The sequence below is a fragment of the Haliaeetus leucocephalus genome, unplaced genomic scaffold (assembly GCF_000737465.1).
Source record: "Haliaeetus leucocephalus isolate CR32 unplaced genomic scaffold, Haliaeetus_leucocephalus-4.0 Scaffold495, whole genome shotgun sequence".
Lineage (NCBI taxonomy): Eukaryota > Metazoa > Chordata > Aves > Accipitriformes > Accipitridae > Haliaeetus > Haliaeetus leucocephalus.
Window position 1 is genome coordinate 3,402,386 of NW_010972931.1, and position 22,519 is coordinate 3,424,904.

General features: G+C 36.4%; 1 protein-coding gene across 1 annotated transcript; it reads left to right on the plus strand.

Annotated features, from left to right (window-relative positions):
- Positions 1–260: 260 nt before the first annotated feature.
- Positions 261–21,758, plus strand: SEPT10 (septin 10). The gene is made up of 9 exons (XM_010575801.1): positions 261–266; positions 1,485–1,602; positions 2,332–2,527; positions 4,033–4,219; positions 8,809–8,970; positions 10,544–10,640; positions 11,215–11,383; positions 18,678–18,810; positions 21,564–21,758. Exons 1-9 carry the CDS (start codon positions 261–263, stop codon positions 21,756–21,758), a joined length of 1,263 nt encoding a protein of 420 aa, XP_010574103.1.
- Positions 21,759–22,519: the final 761 nt, after the last annotated feature.

A 22,519-nucleotide genomic window follows, 5' to 3' on the forward strand; every position in this document is an offset into this window, starting at 1 on the left:
CAAATACAGCTGTAATACCAGTTTCCTCAGCTAAACGCTTTTTAATCCTGACATAGTCTCTTGTGGATGATGTGGCAGTGCTCTAACGACCTCTGGAAATGGTCAGTAAGGTTGTGGGTATTGGTGGTTTGTCCACTGAAATCCAAGTGGACTGGAAGGAAATAAAGTTCTTTCTGCTAGGATTTTTTCTTGGAGAGTAACAAATGGCTATGCAGGGATTTTGAAGGTAGCCCAGCACGGTTTGGATTTAGGCTGGTGACATGAAGGTGAAAGGCTTCCCTTCTACAGTTACGCTGAGCCTCTTGTGCTGGCTTTTGGTGTGGAGGCTTAACAGTTTGTTATGGAGGAGCTGTCTTATATTGGTGGTGATAGAGGTGGTTTGAATATCAGACTGTGTAACTATAGTTGTTAGACGTGCTGCTGCTCTGTCTCAGTTACGCTTGTCTTTAAATGGACAGGATACTGACAGTTTTCAGTGTTTCTCAGCCCTTTTTGATAGTAATTTCCATATGGTAGAATACCTCGAGAAATTTCTTTTTTCAGACATGCTTTGAATGAACATTTATTTTTTTTATAGCCTTAAGATGTAATATTTTCTCTTTAAATTGTTCACTTTGCTTACACATATTTCCTCATTATATTAGTCCAAAATGGAGTTATCTGATTATAATAGTCTAAAATGAGAGTTGGTGCAGTCTGTAGTCCCACACAAGAAGTCCTGTGCGAAACAAGAAGAGGATGAGTATTTTCTGTGAGGAATGTCCATATCCTTTTAACTACAAGAATTCTGAAACTTGCTATGCATACCTGTTATAAAAGGTGGTGCTTTTATGGGCTTGTAAGTGTTAAATAAAAAATTTCCTACTGTTGGCTATATATACGTTCCCAGGAACCATTAATGGTTTCCAGTTCCATGTGGATTGGAAACATAAGAGAAAGCATTGCACCTCTAGACATTTCTAACAATATAATATTATCTCTTAGAGTTCTGGTGTGTAGATAATGTATTATTTTACATAAATAACAATTTCAATTCTAGGTACTCAGAATGAGTTCTGATTATAACATACACCCTCCTGTGATTATGGTCTCTATTTTGAATTCTGCAGCTTAAATTGGTTTTAAATATTTTTTTCTTTATTTCTAAGAGCAAGCCAACCGTGATCTGTTTTCTGTCAACAGTTTTCAGTTTACATTTTCAGTTGGACTTGTCTGCTTTATTTTTTTCGTGTTTCTTTTTTTTTTTTTTTTTGCAAAACATGGACTTTGAGTCTGCATATTGTCCTGTGAAGTAAATCTGTATGTTTTCTCAAATCATGGAATACGGTTGATTTCACAGATCTTTTTTTCAGACTTCTGCTTTTGTTGGTTCCACGTAAGTCATAATGAATGTGTTCTAGCTTACTGGTAGAGTTCCTTTGTTGCCATTGCTAATTGCTTTGCAACTTAGTTCACTAACATACTTTAAAATGATTTTTCTGTAGCAAAATGATGGCTATCGAACTTTATCCTTGTCCGGGCATGTTGGTTTTGGTAGTTTACCTGATCAACTGGTTAAAAAATCCATCAAGCAGGGCTTCTGCTTCAACATTCTTTGCATTGGTAAGTAGTATCTGCATGGTTTAAGGCTTTAGTAGTATACCTGTCCTTAAGAAGTGACTGAAATTTAAATCCCGTTGCAATGTTAAGCTCTTATTTTAATGTTAAGCATGAACTATAATTCCACCCCTTTCCCCAGCTTTGCTTATTTGTATCCATTGTTTTTATATTTAGCATTTTCATAAATAATATGAAGACCAAAAATGTTGAAAATGGATGCCATGCATTTATTGATTTATGGGCAGCTTCTTGGATTCTTTTGAGTAAACTGGGCTACATTCTGTACTGTAACAAATAGCTTCAGATCAAAAAATCCTAAAATTCCAAGCTGGTGTTACTGAAGTATTTTTATACTTATAAAATGTTTCCTCTATTTTACCCTTATTCATAAAAACCTTGTGTCGAACCCCGTGGTTCCACAGCTAGTTACTTAGCTTTTTAAATCTGTAGGAAATTAGTTCATGCCTTTAAAGAAAACAAAGTGTCAAGAGACTGTTCTGCTTATTACTCATTAGCAGGTAACTCTCTCTTGTCTGTAAGGATGAAAAAATTAACTAAAAGATATTTAGTGCTCATTATGAAAAAGAAATGCAGGCAACCATTTTGCTTGGAGAAATCAGTTGACAAGTTTTTATGTAAATTTGTTGAGTTGCTGTGATAACACTTTCTATGCTTAGCAGGTATTTATTTGATGTGCAAAATGTCTTCCCCAACCTTTCTGTTTAACTGTAGGAGAAACTGGAAGTGGGAAATCAACCCTGATAAACAGTTTGTTTAACACCAATTTTGATGACCCTGTGTCAACGCATTTTCTGCCAAGTGTACAACTTAGAGCCCAGACTTACGAACTCCAGGAAAGTAATGTTCTTTTGAAGCTGACCATTGTAAATACAGTGGGATTTGGTGACCAGATAAACAAAGAAGATAGGTAAGTGCCTTCTTGTTGCTACCATATGCAGCAGTTTTGGCCTTCAATTGCAAGTTGATTTTTCTTTGGGCTCTGTAGTAAATATTTGTCTTACCTATGTTCCAAATATTTGGTTAACTGTTTTCTCTGTGTACCAAAGTAAATAGGTTTTTCTTCTTGTCTAGGAAATGATTTGAGAAATTGGATGAACTCTGCCCCTTTCTTTATGATATAATCTTTTATAAATGTATGTAAATAAAATGTGTAATAGTGACTAGAGTTTCTTTTGAGGTGGAGGAAAGCAGGGAGAAGGTCAACAGGGGGCTTTTTAAACAACCAGACAGGTTATAAGGTACTGTAGATTATGAAGATCTATAGGTTTTTTAACAATTTGATTGGAACATGTCAAAGACCTTAAACAGGAAGGAACATCACGTGGATTGCTGAAGGCCTCTGTTTTTTATGTTGGACAGCTTAATCAGAAGATGTAAAGGTACCACACTAGTGGTGTCTCTCAGAACTTTTTTTGAGTCTCTGCTTTTATGAATTGAAGATTTTAAAATATTGAACTATGTGTCAGCAGATTTTGTTTCCTTCACCTTAATTGTAAAGAATTTTAGCAGTCCTTTGTGCTATGTGAGTGCCGAAATGGTGGTAATTATGACTGAAGGTTAGAGAATCACATTAAGATTAACAAGAGAGCTATGATTTATGAGGTGACTGGAAAATAGCTACTGCTAGTGTCTTGGATGAATGAGATGCAAGTGGATATTAGTATAGATATTAGAGGGTTTGATGTGTGGTATAGGGGAGTTGCCTTTTAGTCCTTCTTTTAATTTTGTGTGTAACAACTACTTCTGAATTTTGATAGCATTTGATCTGGTTTATAAAATTTGTGTAGCGGCAGAAATGTAAGGACATGCTGCTTGTACACCTAGCAACACTATCTTTTAGAAAGCAGATTATAGTCTGGTTTTAAGTAGGATAAAGTATACTTAAACTGTACTTATTGCAAATCAGATTTACATTCTTCTCTTACATTCCTCCTTTTCAATTTTTGTCTATTGTTTAAGAGCTCTCTCATGTACAGTACTTCATCTTCAGAAGATAAAGGAGGTCCTATTTCTTTGTACTGGTAATTGCATGTTCTTTCTTTTCTTGTATTGTATCTAAGAGTTTCTTGTATCTTCCTTGTATCTAAGAGTTCTGCAGTTGCACAGCTTGATTGCAAAAGTTTATAAAACATCACTTGGGAAGATCAGTTATAATCGTAACTATGTAGCTTTTTTCACTAATAGTAGCTAGGAAATGTTTTGTCTGTATTAGGTGCACAATTCTTTTTTGAGTAGCCTTCAGAGATTAAGTTACTCTGTACCTTTAATTTTCTGTTGTACTGGGTAAATACTTGAGCAGCCTTTTGACATGTAAAGCAAAAATCCACAAAACAATACAAGAGGAATTCCTTTCTTAGTCTGGCTCTGTTTAGGAGTAGCTAATCTCTGGTTGTTAAATTTTATTTCTTACAGCTATCAGCCAATAGTGGATTATATAGATGCACAATTTGAAGCCTATCTCCAGGAAGAACTGAAAATTAAACGTTCTTTATTTAGCTACCATGATACTCGCATCCATGTCTGCCTCTATTTCATTTCACCTACAGGCCATTCCCTAAAAACCCTAGATTTGTTAACCATGAAAAGCCTAGACAGCAAGGTAAGACTTTGAAACAAGAGTTTCAAGAATTTGTCGTATTTTCTGAAGCATCTTGCAGCTTTTAGATCCTCTACCACCTTTCAGTTCTATATCCATGTGTTTGGTTTTGGGATGTTTTTGGTACTGGTATACCTTAAGTTGGGAATAAATTGGTTCTGCAAGTAGCTTGCAGTCCATCATCTGTTTATTTACAAATCAAAGACACACACACACAGCTGGCAAGAACGTTGAAAAAAGAAGCACAACGAGGTTTAAAAAAAAATAAATAGAACCACACCAACTTTACTTTTAACAAACTGTTAACATCTTATTGTGATTGGATAGGGTACCTTCCATGAGTCCTGTAATATTTCTAATTAAGCTTATTTCTAGTTCACTGTCAAGTTTTGGGACTGCTGGAAAGTTGGCATATAAAAAGCTTTGCAGCACTGTGAAGATCTTTATTAGAGATAACTGAAGAGGCAAGTGCCATGATCAGAACACCCTGCCAGTATGGCTTTTTCTAAGATAGGCTGCATTAGTGTTTTATATTTCACACCTTGATTTGTTTTGAAAGCTTTAAAATAGCAGTTTCTAGTGTGATCACTTGTGCTTTCTGAAGTCTTAACTTTCTTCCTGTGATGGGGTTGTGAGAACTGGATGAAGCTAAATGTTTAACACATTTTAAGAAACCTTACATCATCTGGGTTTAATTTGTTGAAATTTGGAGAAACTTGAAAACTTAAATGCATTTGCTGTTCCTCCAGCCCTTTCCTTTGTGCTTTACTAGAGCCTCTCCTGCTGAATTTTCTTTCTGCATTTTCTTGTTCATGAGATGTTTCTTCAAGATAACAAGGATCAAATCGGCTGTCTCTTCCATATTTGTGATCGATGATTTGGTATTTTTGTAATTTTGTTTATGGATGTATTTTGCATTTTGAACTTTGTCAACAGCACAGAGTAAGTGGGGGGGGTGTTGTGGGAAAAAGGTAGGGGAGAGCAGGGTGACTTCTTTCTGCTATGGTGTTGGTTTATGTCAGATTAAAACGTTTGTGAAACTAGTCTAATAAGCACTGATAGCTAACGAACCTTGATACTAGAAAATGGGACAGTTTCATGGAGCATATTGTTCTACTCTGAGTTTTGAAGTTGGAAGTTGTGTTAAACCACAAAAATACTTGGTATCTAGGTTGTGCCCTCTCTTTACTGAACTCCCTTTAGAACAGTGTTTCTTCCAAACGAAAAGGAAATGTCCCAGCATCCTAAGAAAGTATTCTTCCATCAGGATAAAACTAAAGTAATTCTGGTTTGGGGGATTTTAGCTTCTCGCCACCTACTCTAAATATTTTTGCTTCTGCTTTGGCTCAGAGAGAACATGAACAGCATGTAACTTTGTTTTTTTTATCCCTTTGCAATGGATTCTACTTCCTGATCTTACTACAGAAATATATGTATACACTAAAAAAAGTACATACTTTAACTGTAGTTTGGTTTCCATCTCCTTGTGGAGCATGTTTGTGATGCTCTTAGTACTGCATTCTCCTAGACAATTCAGAACTTGGGATTTCCCAAGATGTGGAAGTCCCTGGGAGCGTTCACTGAGTACAGGATTCTGTAAAGAGAAGGTGGTGCAGCAACATGCATACATTGAGCATATAAATCTATGTCAAAAGTTGTTTTCAGTTTCTTCCTAAATCCACCACGGTGTATGCTGTTACGCTTTTGTTACGGTCTGCTTGGTATAAAACAAGACCAGATTACACAGCTCAGAGGTAAAGAGTGAAATCCTTGGAATAGGATAGGGTCATCCTATACTTTATAATCATGGGAGAAAAAACCCAGATGTATATGTGGGCAATTAATTTTTCTCTGCTGCTTATAAATTTGATGACTAGCTAAGAATTTAGCCTCTAGCTTTTAGACATTGGAAAGTCCTGTAGTTTTGCTTAGGACTGAATCACAACAGCTAGCCAGGTTTCATTCACAGATTAAGGGAATCTTCTTCTGTATGCTGTCTTGCTGGGAACTGGTGATTATCCAACTAATAGATCTGCATTTTTAAGTCGTTCTTGCAGAATTATATACAGATTACTGTTAAGTCAGGAAATGACATGACAGTATCTTGTGGGCTTTGAGTTTGTTTTGTTTTTTTTTCTTCAGAAAGAACCTTTGGAAATTTTTGTATTGATTCATAGAGATACACTTAAATCAGCCTGCAAGATGTCAGCCAATAATAATTTCAAGTGTATGTATTTTTTTTCTTCTCTATAGCATAAAGGGGCAGCAGATGTTTTGACATTCATGTAAGGCGTTACATGAAAATCTTAATTTAGAGTAATAGAATGTTTTCTAATTGGGGGGGAGGGGAAGTGACACTGCATTTCAGGCAGAAGGATGATTAGAGGGCTGAATTTGGTGCTAGCAAACAGAGGAGTAATGTACATGGATAAAGTTTATCCTGGTGACTTTATATGGTCATTCTGCATTGCTATTGAATGAGGTAGTCTCAGCTGCTTCTTCCCATTGTGCATGCTTAAGTGTTTTGGGCAGCCGGTTCCCTGGGTGAGGGAACTAATTTAAACTGAAACCTGAAGATTTTTGCTTGGTTAGGGAACTGATCAAGCTGAAAAGTAATCTGTCTCCTTGGACAGCTGCACAGATTTTAGTTCTACCTGGCAATGAGCAGCTGCAGGCAAGGTGAAGGGCAGGACTGTTGGTTTTATTGCAAGTGTAGACTTTTTACGTGGGGTTAAAGTGATTCTGTATTAATGGCCTATCGCTTTGTAGAAAAATTCAGTTTTGTTGCAAAATTCAGTGTTGTAGTTGTCCAGAGTTGTAGCTGGGGAAGAGGCTGGGAGTCGGTTCCTGAGTGAGTAGTAGGCACAGGAGGGAGCAGTGGGACTTGGGGCACATCTATATGTGGTCCAAATCAATACAATTTAAGTGCCTTGTTAGTACAAATGTGTGCTTTCAATTAATGGTTTTCTTGGATGAAAGTACTGAGATACTAGTTTTCAAGTAAGCCTTAGATGCTGCAAGCAGATACTAATTTTGTTTAACAGATTAAGCAAAGATAACTTTTTCTTTTTGTTGCTCAGCTAAAGCCAGAGTTGTATTGCTTTTAAATTTTAATACAATGGTTGTAATTTAATATCAATGTTGATAGCTGTAATCACAGTTTCAGGCAATTCTGTTTTTCTTTTTTACTGGTCTCCTCAGTAGTCTTTATCTGCTATTCATTATCTAAGAAATTCTCTCCTAATTAATGAGGGTTTGAAAAACTTTCATGTTGAAAAGACAGAGTAAAGGTTAATTCAATACTGAGGACTCTGTTCCATCCATTTTTAAAGCTATATGATAGAAAACCTAATTGATGTCCCTCAGCTAATTTGATAGAAGCTGCAAATTACTCCTAGCTGTAATAGGTTGTTTATACAATCCTAAATTAACTCAGTTTTAAAAAAAAAATTATTCTAGCATTTTATTTGATTTATTTGATTTTAGATCTCTTGCCCCATATGTGCTTAGGTTGCGTATGCTATGCAGTTAAGGACAATCATCAGGTAATCTTAGAAATCATGCTTTGGAGTTGGTATGCTTTTTTCATTTGGACATTTTGCCTAAGAGAGAGAAAAGACTTATTTCAAAAACATCCATTTTGAATCTGTTCTTGAGATTCCATATTAGGCATTTCCATTCAGACAGAATTTTCAGAAGAATAAAAAGAATGTGTGCAAGGCTTTTTCTTTTTTTTTTTTTTTTTCCTCTTTGCATCTGTGATCAAAGAACTCTGTAAAACTCTCAAGTCTTCTGAAATCTGGAAGAATTGTTTGCATTGTTCTGCTAAAATATTTGGACATTGACATTAATTCTTTGTACATAGTTCTGAAAAATGCGTGTTTTGGCAGTGGTGATTGGAAAGTAGTAGATGCCAATTTTTTCTTAAAGACACAAAGTTACTGTCATAACTGTTTTAGGAAATAGGGGAATTTACCTTTGTAGAACTGAATTTTGAGTTCTGACCAATTCGTGTAAAGGCTTGTAGGCAAGATTCTTCAGTCTTAGTCATTCCTCTGCTTGCAGCAGATACTTGAGAAACTGATTGCTGCAGTGGTGAGGTGAACAAGAAGTTGTAGCTGAAAGGAACCCAAGGAAAAGGCTCAGGGGTAGGCTGGGTTTGGTAGGCAGCTTCCTTTTCTTTGTGTATTCAAACGGTCAGCTTTCATTTAACACCTGAACCATGTCCCCCGGTGCTATAAACTAAAACAATCTATTTTTTTTAGCAGAGATATAAATACTTAATGTCATTTAATTAATAGGTAGGCATTGTTGTTCCTTTGAGTACTTCACTGTATGAATCCTCCTTTCTTGTTCTTTTTTTCAGAATCAATTAATTTTGAGGGAGTGTATGAAATAATCTGTTAGTTTTTTGTTAAATGATGCCAGTGAATGTATTTTTCATGTTTTGTGAAGCTTTGATATCAATTAATGGAAGAGTTTAGACTGTGGGGGAAGTTTGAAAGAGCTTATCACCAAACAATTTAATTTATATAAGTTGTCACCTCAAAATTGAAGTCTTACACATTTCATATAATTTGTATCATTAATAGGTGAACATTATACCAATTATAGGCAAAGCAGACAGCATTTCTAAAACTGAACTACAGAAGTTCAAGAACAAAATCATGAGTGAATTAGTTAGTAATGGCGTCCAGATATACCAGTTTCCAACTGATGACGAAACCGTTTCTGAAATTAATACCATCATGAATGTAAGTAAATGACAAAAACATTGATATTTCAGTACTAAAGCATCACTCTCTAATGCCGATTCATGCCTGTTCTTTCACCATTATCTTGAGGTTTATAGGTTTGTATGTAACAAGTTTGTTTATTTTTCTCTTTCCTTAAAAAGCTCGTATGTTTTGGGGTTTCTTTCCCTACTTGCAAATCTTCCTGTCCCTCTGCTGTTGATACCACTTGTTTTAGGAGGCTTTTTATTTTCTGGCTCAGCAACAGAAAAGAGATTCTCACTCAGAAATACTTTTTCTAATTTCTGGATAATTAATATATAATTATTAAAGTAGATGGACAGATTGGCTTTGCTCTTTTCCTCAGCAAATACTACCTTACATCTGTTAGGGAAGATACTCCAGTGCCTCGTTTCTCCAGTTTTCTCTGGTCTTGATGATAGCAAGTTTTCCATCTGCTTTTTCCTTTCATTTAGTATTTTCATCTGAAATTAGGACAAATTTTCTCTGGGGATTAAAAGGTCAGATATAATTTTGGCTTTTTTACTATTGTCCTTTCAGATCCTCCCAGGAGTGTCTGCCAGCTTCAACTAAGCTTGTGAAGCAAGACGTCTTTGCTTTGAGCACTCTGTCTGTAGTTGCTGTTCTTGTTCATATGTTTGTAGATGCACATGAACGTATGTTTGCATGTACTGGGGTTTGAAAGTAGGCAGGAGGAGCCGGTATGCCGGAGTGCATGGCTCTGCAGTCCCAACTTCTGTCACTTGTGCCAGGGAGTGAGGATGTGCGGGCTGTCATTCAGTAGCAGGTCCTTCTGGTGTGGGGAAAGGTGGTGGTCTGTTACTTACCCCTTTCATGCTCTGCTAGTGATTTGTTTTCCAGTTCACGGTTGTTTTTTTTTATTTGTTCAGTTGTTGTGGGTCAGCACGCAGACAGTCAGTAGCCAGCCTGTATTTCTGGCCATTTGGCTGAGCCCGCAGCAGTAACCATACCTTGGGTTCAAACCTGTGATCATCTCATGGCTGTTACTGGGGATATGAACTGTGGCCGAATGCAAATCAGAGGGATGTGTTCTAGAGCGGCTTTTTATTTACTGCTGATACTCTTCCTAATGCAGCTCAGGATGTAGTTGGCTGCCTTTACTGCTGGAGCAAACTTGCTGAATCAGGTCCAACCTGTTGTCCACCAGGAACCCCACGTCTTTTTCTGCAAAGTGCCTTTCCAGACAGTCGGCCCGCAGCATGTGCTGGAGCATGGGGTTATTCCTCCTGACGTGCAGGACTTGGCATTGCTCTCGTTTGAACTTTGTGAGATTCCTATTGGCCCATTTCTCCAGCCTGTTGAGGTTCTTCTGAATTGGCAGCACACCCATCTGGTCTATCAACTGCTCCTCCTGGTTGTTATTGTAGCTTGACTTTTGTATCAGGAGTTTGACTCGCTACTGATCTCTTCAAAGTGGTTTTTGGTTTGAAACTGCCTGTTGGCTTTTCCTGAAGTGGTGGTTTTTCCCCCTAATTTATTTCTGAAGTGTTTGCTTTTCAGTTCTGACATAAGAATGCTGAGAGATAAGACTGTATTGGTGTGACTCTTACAGGGCCATTTGCCATTTGCCGTAGTAGGAAGTACAGAAGAGGTGAAAATTGGAAACAAAATGGTGAGAGCTCGTCAGTACCCTTGGGGCACTGTACAAGGTAAATGAATTCTCAAAGGTATTTTTACAAGTTTTTTGTTGTTGTTCTTGAAGTAGAAAATTCACCAATACTAAAAGGGGCTGGTATTATCCACTGATGCCATATTGATTGTATTTTGGATCAACAGTTTAAGGAGTTTAGCAATTAATACTTGAGGTGTGCACTAACTGGTAGTTTCATCAGCACTGATGCATCCCTGGAATCAAGCTATGAGATAGTGTATGTAATACTTGGGTAGGTTAGTATGGTGGCAGTGCTTCTAGCACTACCAAATTTTAAAGTTTAATGATTGTCAGTAAAGAAGAGGGGAAAAAAAGAGAGAAATTTATCATTGTTCAACTTGAACAGGAAATCAGGATGTGTTGGAACATGTTCACTAGTATTTCCAGTTAGTGCTTCAATGTGCATATTAGAAATTATAAGGAAGTATAAGAGGTATAATAAACAATGAGATACCTTTTCCTGGAAGTATGATTAGTAAACAAAATAAATAAATTTCAATGCTGTTTAAATATATTTTGACAATTTTGTTACTTGTGCATAATAATAAAATCTTCCTCTTTTAACTGCTTAGTGGAAAATGAGAACCACTGTGACTTTGTAAAGCTTCGCAAGATGCTTATTTGCACAAATATGGAAGACTTAAGAGAGCAGACTCATGCACGACATTATGAGTCATACAGACGCTGCAGACTGGAAGAGATGGGCTTCAGAGACATCGGCCCTGAGAACAAACCAGTCAGGTAAAGGACTTCCTGTGCAGCATTTGCTTTCAGCATCCACTCACTTCACATTTGACTGTATCAACCCAATACAGAGCAGGGCTCATACATAGAATAGGTTTTCTAAGAGGGAGATTTTTTTTTTTTTTTTTTTTTAGATCAGAATAAGTATGTAGCTGTTCATTCAGTTACCTTCATGGAGAAGTATATGGGATTATATGAGCACTGCTTTTAAAGGCATACAAGCTAGCTGTAGTTCTGAAATCTTTTAGAATAAACCATTTTAATTTTTGTCATGGAGAATGTCAGTTTTCTTCAGGTACTTTATGCCTTTTAAATTATTTTCATCACATATTAGCATGCTGTTTTGCTTTCTGTCTTAATAATGTCTGATTCTGAACAACGGTTTGGCTGGACTCAAAGTTCAGAAGGAACTGAAGCAAAAACTTTTACAAAATCATTGGTTACACTGTTGGCTTCCCACATTATCTGCCATAATAACAAACGTCTAGCCTTTTCAGGTCAAGAAATCTCTTGCTAGACTGTAGGAAGTTACTAGAGGACTCCAAAGGAAAGCTAAGCAGAGGGTTGGAGACACTTGTTCTTTCATGTAGTACAGCTGCTTTCTGCAGGAGGTATTTACAATTTCTATATCCAGTTTGTTTAATCTTTTATTTCCAATGCATGGGACTGTATTTTGTAAGTGGTTAGAATCCTGATGGGGTAGAACTGATTCTTCAGGGGTTGTTCAAGCCTTCACAGTTCAGCAAAGTGCTATTATTGCATAGTCATGGTGGGAAATACTGACTTAAACCAGACATGAAAACAAAATACGACTTTGCATTAAAAACAGTTTCAAGTGCTTTGAACCAGCTGGTTTGTTTACTTCTTGCTTTACTTAGTCATCAGACTGTCTTTACCCATTCTGTTCTGGGAAAAATAAATGACTTTTAAATGGCTTCCCTCCAAATAGTTGTTTTTAGTGGCTTAAATTCTTTGCTTTCACCTGTAGTTTGTACAGACGTTCTAAGGCAGCTGCAGTTACAGTAACTCGTAGAGTGTTGATGGAGCAGCATTTCTTTCACTTTGACTAGGTCTAATTTACATATTGTTCAAAGAACAATAATTATATAAGATTAATGTGGCCAAGGAAGATGTTGGATATGGGCACTTTCTGAAGTCTTAATGTCAAGGCACATTTAAAGGTTAGTTCATTTAGATGATCTTGAGCTGACCGTGAATCACAGTGGTCTCTTGACCTTTCTCTTGACTTAGCAAGAAAGGAATAAATTCTTTTCATAAATAGAGAATCAAAGGTGAATGAGGTTTAAAACCAATTAAAACTGACCATAGGATTTTCATTGGGTTTAGGTTTAAGTTTAAGAACATACACTAACAGCTGATATCTTGTTATCTTTGTCTAGGGAAAGCTTTTTTTAGAGATTCGTACAAGGCAATATTGACTCTAGTACCTTTAGCTTTTCTGAACTTGAATTTCACAATGTACAGCCATCTCAAGATAAGAGTTAAATTATAAAAATTATCATCCACAGAACTGTTTTATTCCACAAACACAAGTATTGTCTTTGTGAAACCCCTAAACAGTTTGTATTTTACTAATGGTATAAAGTGGCAGGTTTGTGATGTAGCTGTCCACATACTAAATTTGGTAATCTGAATTGGGTTGTTTTATGTAAATTTAGAAAATTTCTGCTAGACTGGAATAATTAGCTGCTTTTACTGCACTGGGATTTGTAGCATTTGAACATTGACGCTTGAGTAGCTAACATGGCCTGCCTTTTGGCGTGTTGTGAAAAAGCTGCCTGTGAAGTTCCTGTACCACGCTTTTGGATTTAAAAGTACAACAGTAGTTTATTCATCCAAAATTGTACGCCACTGCAAAGCAAAACCAATAATTCTTGGATTTTCAGCTACCTTGTGAGACAGGTTGTGGGCAGACATCTGTAAAGGCTTTTACTCTTACGTGTGGAAAAAACAGGTTGGCAAACTTTATTTTTTTATGGGAGACAGGAAAGAGGTGGTTTCAGCACACAGTGGAAAAATATATTTGCAGCTTTATTACTAGGTGTGAGGAGGGGAAATAAAGATAGTAGTAGTCTGAAACGACTGTCTTGTGTACACTTTTAAAAATACCTATTCCCTAATCCTATATTTTTTGTGAATTTGCATGATAATAACTTTTAAATTTGCTTATTTGCAATTGCATTCTAAGAATTAACTTTTTCATTCACTAGATTTCCAGGGAAAATTAAGTTTGCGTGATCAGTCTGTTAGTCTCTCCCTAATAACATAAGAACCAACTCTCCATTTTCAAACGTCAGTAGAGGGTTGGATGCTTCCAGGGGGATTACCCCGTTAGTGTTCTCACTGCAGCAAAAGCAGAAGGCCTCTGCTCCTGCCAGTTGTTGGCCAGCCAATGTATATTTGTTGTCAGTAAATCATTACCTCTGAATGAAGTACTGTCTTTTGAAGCTCTTGGGAGCTTGGCAGTACTGCGGTAGGATGAGAAGGTCATAGGTGATTTGGAAGTAGCTAAGGCTGCTGCACGTGAAAGATCTATGTGAGTAGTCACCATAAGTAAAGAATATTTAGGAAGTATGGAGGGATATGAATTGTATAGTTAAAAAGGTGTAAGGATGGTAGGCAGGGCTTTGGGTATTACAATCACTGAGAGGATAGAACATAAAATCATCCATAGGAATTTGGGCTATTAAATCTGCTGCTTTCAGGACACCTGTTTTATACTGGCATTTTATCAAACCATTACTTATTTAAATTGCATAACAATAATTAGCATAACTTAAATTAATGGGTAATTGGGAATTTACTTAATCTCATTCATATACCTTGCAAAAACAGCATACAGAACTTTTTTATGAAAAGAAGAGTTCAGTCTTGTAATGGGGTATCATTCCAAAAGGTCATGAGAATTAGTCATGTATGTACCAAAGCAGATTAAAATAACATGTAGTAAAGCACTTTAAAAATGAATAATCCACCATACGGTGCTTCAGGGAATAAATGGAATACCATCTAAGGCTAAACATAGTCATATAGGTATAATTTGGTTTCCAAGCCATGAAAGGCAGCCAATCAGGAATGGGCTTGGAAAGCCTGTTATGGCAAAATTTATGTAATGAAGTCAATGGATAGCAAATCCAGGAAGTGCTTTTATTATCATTTTTTAATACTTAAAATTGGGATTTGCATTGTTGTTGAAAAGTAAAGATAGACCTTTTTTGTGTGGATGGTCTAGTCCTACTTTTTTGATGGTCCGATTATGTCCATTAGGAGCATGAATTCCTAGTTTCAGGTCAATCTCAGCAAGGCATAATTGCTGAGATGTCCTAAATAGAAAAATTGGGGATAGTTGGAAACAGAAATCTAGACATGAAGAGTGCTTCCAGCCAAACAAACTTCTACATGTATACACACCTAGTAAGCTTAGATGTTTGCAAGGGAGGAGAGGATTATTTCTATTTTGAAGTTGGATGTTTTCTAGGGCAATTTTCCAATCTAAGCTATGTTGTTGCTTAAGGAGACATTCTTGTTTTGAAAGAAGAATACTAATAGGCGAGGGTCTGTTGAAAAAAGCTGAAGATTGTTATTCAAGCTGTATGCTTACATATTTGGATTCTCTGATGTTAATAATTCTCTTGTTTAGTTGTTTTACTGTGCTAATAGTTACAATTTATTCTTCATCGTAATTGCAGTTAAAGATAATTGTAACATAAACATTTCAGCTTCTCAACATGTGGGCAATTGTATATGCCATGCTTTATTCCTCCCTGAAACTGAGATATTCAGACCTTGCAGTTCTTGAACAAAAACATGTTTATTTTTCAGTCTATTTTGAGGATGATGACAGAAAAACAGGAAGGATTCAGTAATGTGAGTAAGTTTATACATAGAGGAAGGTTGATATGACTCTAGTTATCTCTTCTAAGAAAGGAAACCTAATATCTGAAAGGCTATTGACTTCTTCCTTAAGAAGTCACTTGGAAATGGAGTTCATCTGACCAACTGCAGACCTTTGCATTTGAGCTAAGTATTTTAACCTCCTTATGGTAAGACTGAACTGCATCCAGAATACCTGTTTTTCATGCCTCCACTGGGAAAATGGCAATTATTTAGATATACCACATCCTTAGTGTTGCTTAATATCAGCTTAGGTAGTTCACTGAGTCAAGGGACCATGCTAAAAATACCTGCCAGTAGTTAACTTCTAAATTTTTTAGTTTTTCTGATATACTGTAATTGATAGTTGAATGTTATGCAAAAAGTTACAAGTGTAGTTTTCAAATTTGAAAGCTTCTTTACATTAAATGAACAAACTAAAATATTGTGTAAATATCTGTGTTGTTCAAAGCACACAAACGTTGTGTTCCACTGAGAGCTGAATTCACTTCAGTCAGTCTTTATTTATGAACATAACATGTTTGATTTGCATCTTTATATTTAGGCTTCCATGTTCTAAGTCTTACGCAGATAGAAAAACTGTATGTCACAGCTATGCTTCTGTAGAAAGGTAGGTGATAGTGCTGTTATGAGGTATGTAATGGATTAGTAAGGTGTAGACTTCACAATCCCTTCCTTTCCTCCAAATCCTCAATAAGAAGACATTATTTAAATAATTATCTTTAACATCTTAATTTTGAAAGTGGGTTTTGTACAGGGTATAAAATTCTAGAGGTCCAACCCAGAAGAATGAGGCAACCTGCAAATTTGATTTTCATAATGTACTATATGAGAAGCAGTAAAACCAGTCATCAGGTAAACTGAAAAACGTTTTACAGTGAGCAATGGATGCAGTAATGTTGAAAGGGTTGGCTGAATACCTGGTGAACTATTTTCCCCTCCTCCCCAAACCTCCTAAAACCAAAGACTTTTTGGATCATTATGTTGCTGATATGCCAAACAGAAGAGAAAGTTTGTTTTAATTTTGTCTTTGTGATTTCCAGAACAATTAAGTCCAGGGGGAGGGGGGATTTAAAAATACACTTTTATTTGTCCTCTTCCTTACACATGTATTGATTACTTAGTAAATCCAGTGTCTTCAAAGTTAATCTTTTACTAATTTCAAGACAAAATTGCCTTTACCTGATAAACCAGCTTAGACTGAGTCTAAAGATGTCCACATAATGAAATGAAGGTGTGATTGCAGCATGTTAGCTTAGTCTAGGACTTGCTCTAGCGGCTTTATTGCACCCAAAGGCAGCATGTTAGCTAGCAGAACTGACACAGGGCGCAAAAGTGTGTATAGTGAGATTGCTAGCACTTGAGAAACCTGTGCTGTAGCTTTATTGTTATTACATATGCTGTCTAAACTGAAAGATAGTGTGAATTAATACACCTGTGTGAAAACCATGCCATTGTTACATGCAGTAGATACAATTTCAGCATGACCTAAGTTACTTCACAATTGATAAAAATCCCCCACAAACCCAAAAAGGTGTTTGTCCGAGTTTGTTTTGTTGCAATGTATTGCTCAAATAAGATAGAATAGGAAAAATGCTCTGACCTTGAGTTCTTACAAACATTAAGTCTGCATGTGCAATTTCAAGACAATTCTTCTCTCTCTCTAGATTGTATTTTTAATACAAATAGGAAAATTTAGGATTGGGAAACTGCCCAGTCATCGCAAATTTAAATCTAGAAGGGAGCTGTTTAAGCTTACTGTTGCTCTAAATAATTAAGTTTTTAGATGTCTTTTTTTGTAAGTCTTTCCATTTATAAACTGTTTTAATAGAAACAGTAAAAGATGAGACTTAAAAACTGGTACAAAAGTGTGTATGTGTATTAAAAATATAAAGCGAATTTAAATATTTGATGTACGTATATATTTATTTTACATCAGAGTGGAAGGCATGAGATACGTGGCAAAGGACAGTAACTCATGATAGCTGAGTGGGGCTGACTAGTCAGCACTCAGGAAGCATTAGAAGAGATGAATGGTGTAAGAGAATAGCCCCAGAATAAAGAGCTAGAACATTATCCATGTGTTGATCTGTTCATAAGCCCTATGTCCTACAAGATCTGGACAGATCCTTTTGTTTTTGTAAGAACCATTAGCACAGCTCTGATCCACCAATTCTGCCTCTCTGGAATTTTGTGACTGAGAGAAGTTTGTGGTAAATGTTTTGTTGGAAGAACTTGTGTCATTAAGCAGGTACGCTTTTCAAAGGTGGTGTGCCCTTTGGTCTATGAGATACATCTGTGTACAAGCTCCATTTCTTTTTCCCTGAAAAGCAGAACTTTTTGTGCCAGCACTGTGGCGATAGCAGACCCTGAAAATGTCAAACCTGTAGTAGTATATGAATAAATTACCAGCATCTTTTAATTTGCTTTGATATACTTTGATATGAAAAAAGTTTCTCATTTTCAAGCACCTGTTGTTTGGAGGAAAAAAATTGCTGTGTACTGAAATGTCTAGTAGAGTAACTTTTTTAAAAAAAAAAAGAAAGGAAGGGAGGTATAGATTTAAAAGTAAATAAATGTTTTAATTACTTGCTGTTTTGTTCTGTTGCCAGATACTTGCTCAATGGTCTGAACTAATTTACACTTTCTATATAATTTCAAATATAAGTGTGGTATGTATGCACTATATTAGCTTCTGGGAGAGAGGATTCAGGAAAAAACAAGCAGTCTTGAGGTTTTGGCTGGTGCATGTTGGAAAGTAACCCTTTCTTTTGAATGTTGAACTACTTAGGAAATTGTATTTATTCCATATTAATGTAACTCTGCCCTATTTAAATTTTGACATTACATGAAGAGAGTCCTATATATTTTTAAGGTCCTGTTATTTTCCTTCCTTTTATATAGCATTAATCAGTTTGTTAGTTGTGTTAATGCTCCACATGCATTGGTTTTGTAATGTCCTATTTTAAGACTGAGGTTTCACAATGAAGAAATCTTGGGTGATTTTTCTGGCAAATTCAGTGTCTTATTAATAAAAGTAACTTAAACAAAAAGGTTATGCATGTTGGAGGCAGAAAGTTATAACTCAAGTCTTTTAGAACATGAGATTCCTAAAGTGCTGTATTTACTTTGAAATGTAAATTGCCCAGGAGTTGTTAGCATAAATAATTTTACTCAGGGTTGTTTACTTAAATAAAAATTTAGAAAGGTATGATGCTTGCTTCTGTTTAGGTTTGTTTACAAATTTTTATGTGGGGAGCTGTAGAAATTAATATTTCAGATGAATATTAATTGTTTAAATAATGTTCCAGATTGTTGGTTTTCCACATTGAATAAAGCAGCGTGCTGGAGACTTGCTTACATTTTTGGACTTCAGTCTACAGGAAGCCTATGAGGCAAAGAGGCAGGAGTTCTACCTTGAACTGCAAAGAAAAGAGGAGGAGATGAGACAACAATTTGTGCAGAGAGTGAAGGAGAAAGAAGCAATATTGAAAGAAGCAGAGCAACAGGTAAGCATGCCTGTCTGTCTGTCTTGAGTTTGTTTGCTGAGATTTGGAACAGTTAAATTGTTAGCAAAATCACAACTAGTTGATTTTTATAATTTCCTAATATTTTGAGGGCAGTAATGCTTAAAATCAAAGGCAGATGGATTACACAGATTGGATTAGCAGATTGATTAGACACAAGCAAACAAGAGCACAAGTCTGACAAGGAACAGCTGAGGGATCTGGGGTTGTTTAGCCTGGAGAAAAGGAGGCTGAGGGGAGACTGTATCACTCTCTGCAACTACCTGAAAGGGGCTTGTCGTGAGGTGGGGGTTGGTCTCTTCTGCTGAGTAACAAGCGATAGGACAAGAGGAAATGGCCTCAAGTTGCACCAGGGGAGGTTTAGGTTGGATATTAGGAAAAATTTCTTCATCAAGAGGGTTGTCAGGCATTGGAACAAGCTGCCCAGGGAAGTGGTGGAGTCACCATCCCTGGAGGTATTTAAAAGATATGTAGACGTGGTGCTTAGGGACATTGTTTAGTGGTGGACTTGGCAGTGTTAGGTTAACAGTGGACTCAATCTTAAAGGTCCTTTCCAACCTAAATGATTCTATGATTCTATAAATGGCAGTCTTTTTTTGAAAGGAGGGAGCTTATGGTCTAAAGGCTTTGGTGGGTAGCTGGGACAAGTCAATAGAGTAGGGTGTGATATGGTGAAGTAAGAGAGTGATGAATATAATGGTTGCATGTTTCTTCATCTTCTCCAGCAGTATGCTGAGAAACATCAGCATGCCATAGCAGCACAGCAGGTGCTTCTCATGCGTCGGTTGCTGTGTAAAACCCAAGATTTCAGGAAAGAATCCCATGGGTTGTTTTTCAGACCAAGAAAGTGGGGCATGTATGTTTGTATGATCTCCAGGTGCAGTTAATAAATATAAGCTCAACCCTCACATTGAGAGGTTTGAAAGTGTGGGGGAGTTGTTTTTGTTGTTTTTGTTTTGTTTTAAAATCTCATCCATTCCCAGCTGCCTTAAGAATATTTGGAGATGTGGAACATTTCTTGAATATGTTGTTGAAGATTTAGTCCTGTCAAGCTGGACTGGCAAAACAGGATCTTCTCATCTACTTTCTGCCAGGCTTTATCATGGTCATGTGTATTTATATTCAAACAGTGGTTTAATTGAAATTGGAAACCTGTGTATATTTATTAATGTTCTTTTCTGTACCTCAGTCTCCCAGCAAAGATGTAGCAGTTTTTGCGAGGTGTTCAGATGCATGTTTTAAATAAGAAGGCGGCTTAATACTTTGTTTTCTAAGTCTGTTAAGTCCCCTGTGCTACCTGTGGAGAAAAAAAGTCAGGTTCAATCCTTCTCACTATAAGCCTATCCAATTGGAAGAATACTTGGCCATCCATGTTCAAAGTAGGTTCAGCTAGGTCTTACACAGTATCTGTGGTACCCTTTGATGTTTTCCTTCTATGATTTATACCAGGTTGTTTGTGAGCTCTGCATATTGCAAATGAATTATGGATATTAGTTTTCCCAGTTCCTGGCGTGGGAAAGTGACCATGCAGTCACTCCTAAAGAACATTTGTGATATACTCTTGCTGCTTGTTCTCCAAGAAGTGTGTGTGTGTATCTGGAAACTAAAAAACCCCCAGGAGTTTCTGTTGTACTTAAGATTGCTTTCGCATCCTTCATTTAGAGGAAACTTGTAGGTGCAATGTGCAGCATTACCACTCCTGATGTACAGTCACTTAGGACCTTAGTGTTTCTACCCTGAATGTTTTTATTGGTATCTTTTTATTGGCTCTTGTTTTTGCAGTGCATCTGGTTAACTGTTGCAATGAAATAAATAAATAGTATACATACACACATACACACACATTTATAAAATCTGACAGCTCTACTGTGTAGAACAGGTATACTGTTAAATTTATAATCTTAGTTATTTCTTAGTTCCTTCTTTGCAAAAGATGGAAATAAATCTCTCTGATTTCTATACCAGTACAGCTGCACTCAGATGGAGTTACAGCAATACAGATGGGTATGGAAGCAGGATTCTAGGAGAGTTTGTGTGTGGGGAGATGGGAGTTGAGGAAGGATGGAGAGAATGATAACCCTTTGGTTATCATGGACAAGTCACAGTAGGTTTAAACTGGTAGAATGCTTCTGGAGAGTAAAGTCCATTAATATGTCAAAAGAACAATCAAAGAACAGTTACTACAGAAAAGCAGTTAACTTCTTGCAGCCCACAAGTAACTCCCCCAACCAGACTTACTGTGTGTGTACATATTAATATGTAAATGTAATCAATATACATATTAAAATAATATATATGAAAATACATACCTGTGTAACTAAAGTATGTATGATTCCTTGCCCACTTGGTTTTAGGGAAGTAGATTCTACTTGGTAGTTCCTGATTTAATCCTTCTGTTGGTAATTGTTTCCTCTCTGAAGGCGTCCTTATTTTTGATATAATAAAGATATAGTAAAATCTAGTAGGAAATCTAATACTCACTTAGTGCCTTCCATGGTTTCCACCTGTACTTTGTGTGTAGTAGCCTGGCTTCTGTGAGAACAATCTGATATGAATGATTATTTTTCTAGATTGCTGGTTTTCAGTCTTATCAGTTTTAGGAAAGAACTGCAATTTCTGATGACTTTTAACACGAGGTAGGTTTTACTGTTTAATTGCAGAGGGGTTTTGTATTGTGATATCACCACCTTGTGTTACTAGTTGGAAATACTATTTTTTGTGCTTTCTTTAAATAGGTACAGACTAAATTTGAACATCGTATGCTAACGCATCAAGAAGCGAAACTGAAATTAGAGAAAAAGAAAAAAGTTCTAGAAGATGAAATAGCTATGTTTATTGAGAAGAAAGCTAATGCTGAATTACTCCAGTCACAAGCATCTGTCTCTACCCCTGTTGTTAGTTTGAAGAGAGACAAGGACCGCAAAAAGTAAGTGCTGATGCTAGTCATCAGAGGCAGCAATAGAAAAATCCTTCACATATTGCTTTTATAATGCAAATTTCAGTAATCTTTTAGAAAAGATTTTTAGTTCTGTTATGTGATAAGAAGACAGAAGTGTGTAAAATACCCTCATGCTTGCATTTACTTTTAGAGTAATTGCTGTATGTTTTATGAGCATTCTTTCTTCCTTTTTTTTTTTTCTTTTTCCATGAAGGAACCAAGGTTTTCGGCTTGAACTCCTGTGCTTTGATGTCAGAGATGAAGAAACTGTGAATGTTCACGAACAGAGGGAGAGGGAGAAGTTAGAGAGGGAGAGAAATTCACCCAGGGAATTCCAGAAATAGTATTTGATTGCAACACTCAGGTTTTGAATGTAGGATATGTCAGTTTTATGAAGCAGTCTGACTGCTGCTGTCCCATAATACTAGATGTGTCTTCCTAGTACAGATTTTTGAGAGGAGAGATTGATAAAATTGGCTGTAAAATTACACTGAGTGCAGAATATGACCTGATAAGCATTTTACTTTCTTCCCTCCCACCCACTTTTTTTCTTTCTCCACTCCCAAAGGAAAACCTCAAATAAATTGCAAAATTTCAGAAATATATTCAAAAGTGGTCTTCAAAATAACATGCCTGCCTTCTTCATATATAAACATTGAATTAAATTGAATTACGTTTTTTTCTCCTCTAAAAGCAGAATTAACTTACTCATTTCCTTTCCTGATAGGTTACAACTTTACTGCTGATAACAAT

Excerpts from the sequence above, each read along its gene's own strand:
- SEPT10 (XM_010575801.1), top strand. Across the intron at positions 2,528-4,032 it reads CAGATAAACAAAGAAGATAG|CTATCAGCCAATAGTGGATT; the intron begins GTAAGTGCCTTC and ends TATTTCTTACAG. Across the intron at positions 8,971-10,543 it reads AAATTAATACCATCATGAAT|GGCCATTTGCCATTTGCCGT; the intron begins GTAAGTAAATGA and ends TGACTCTTACAG.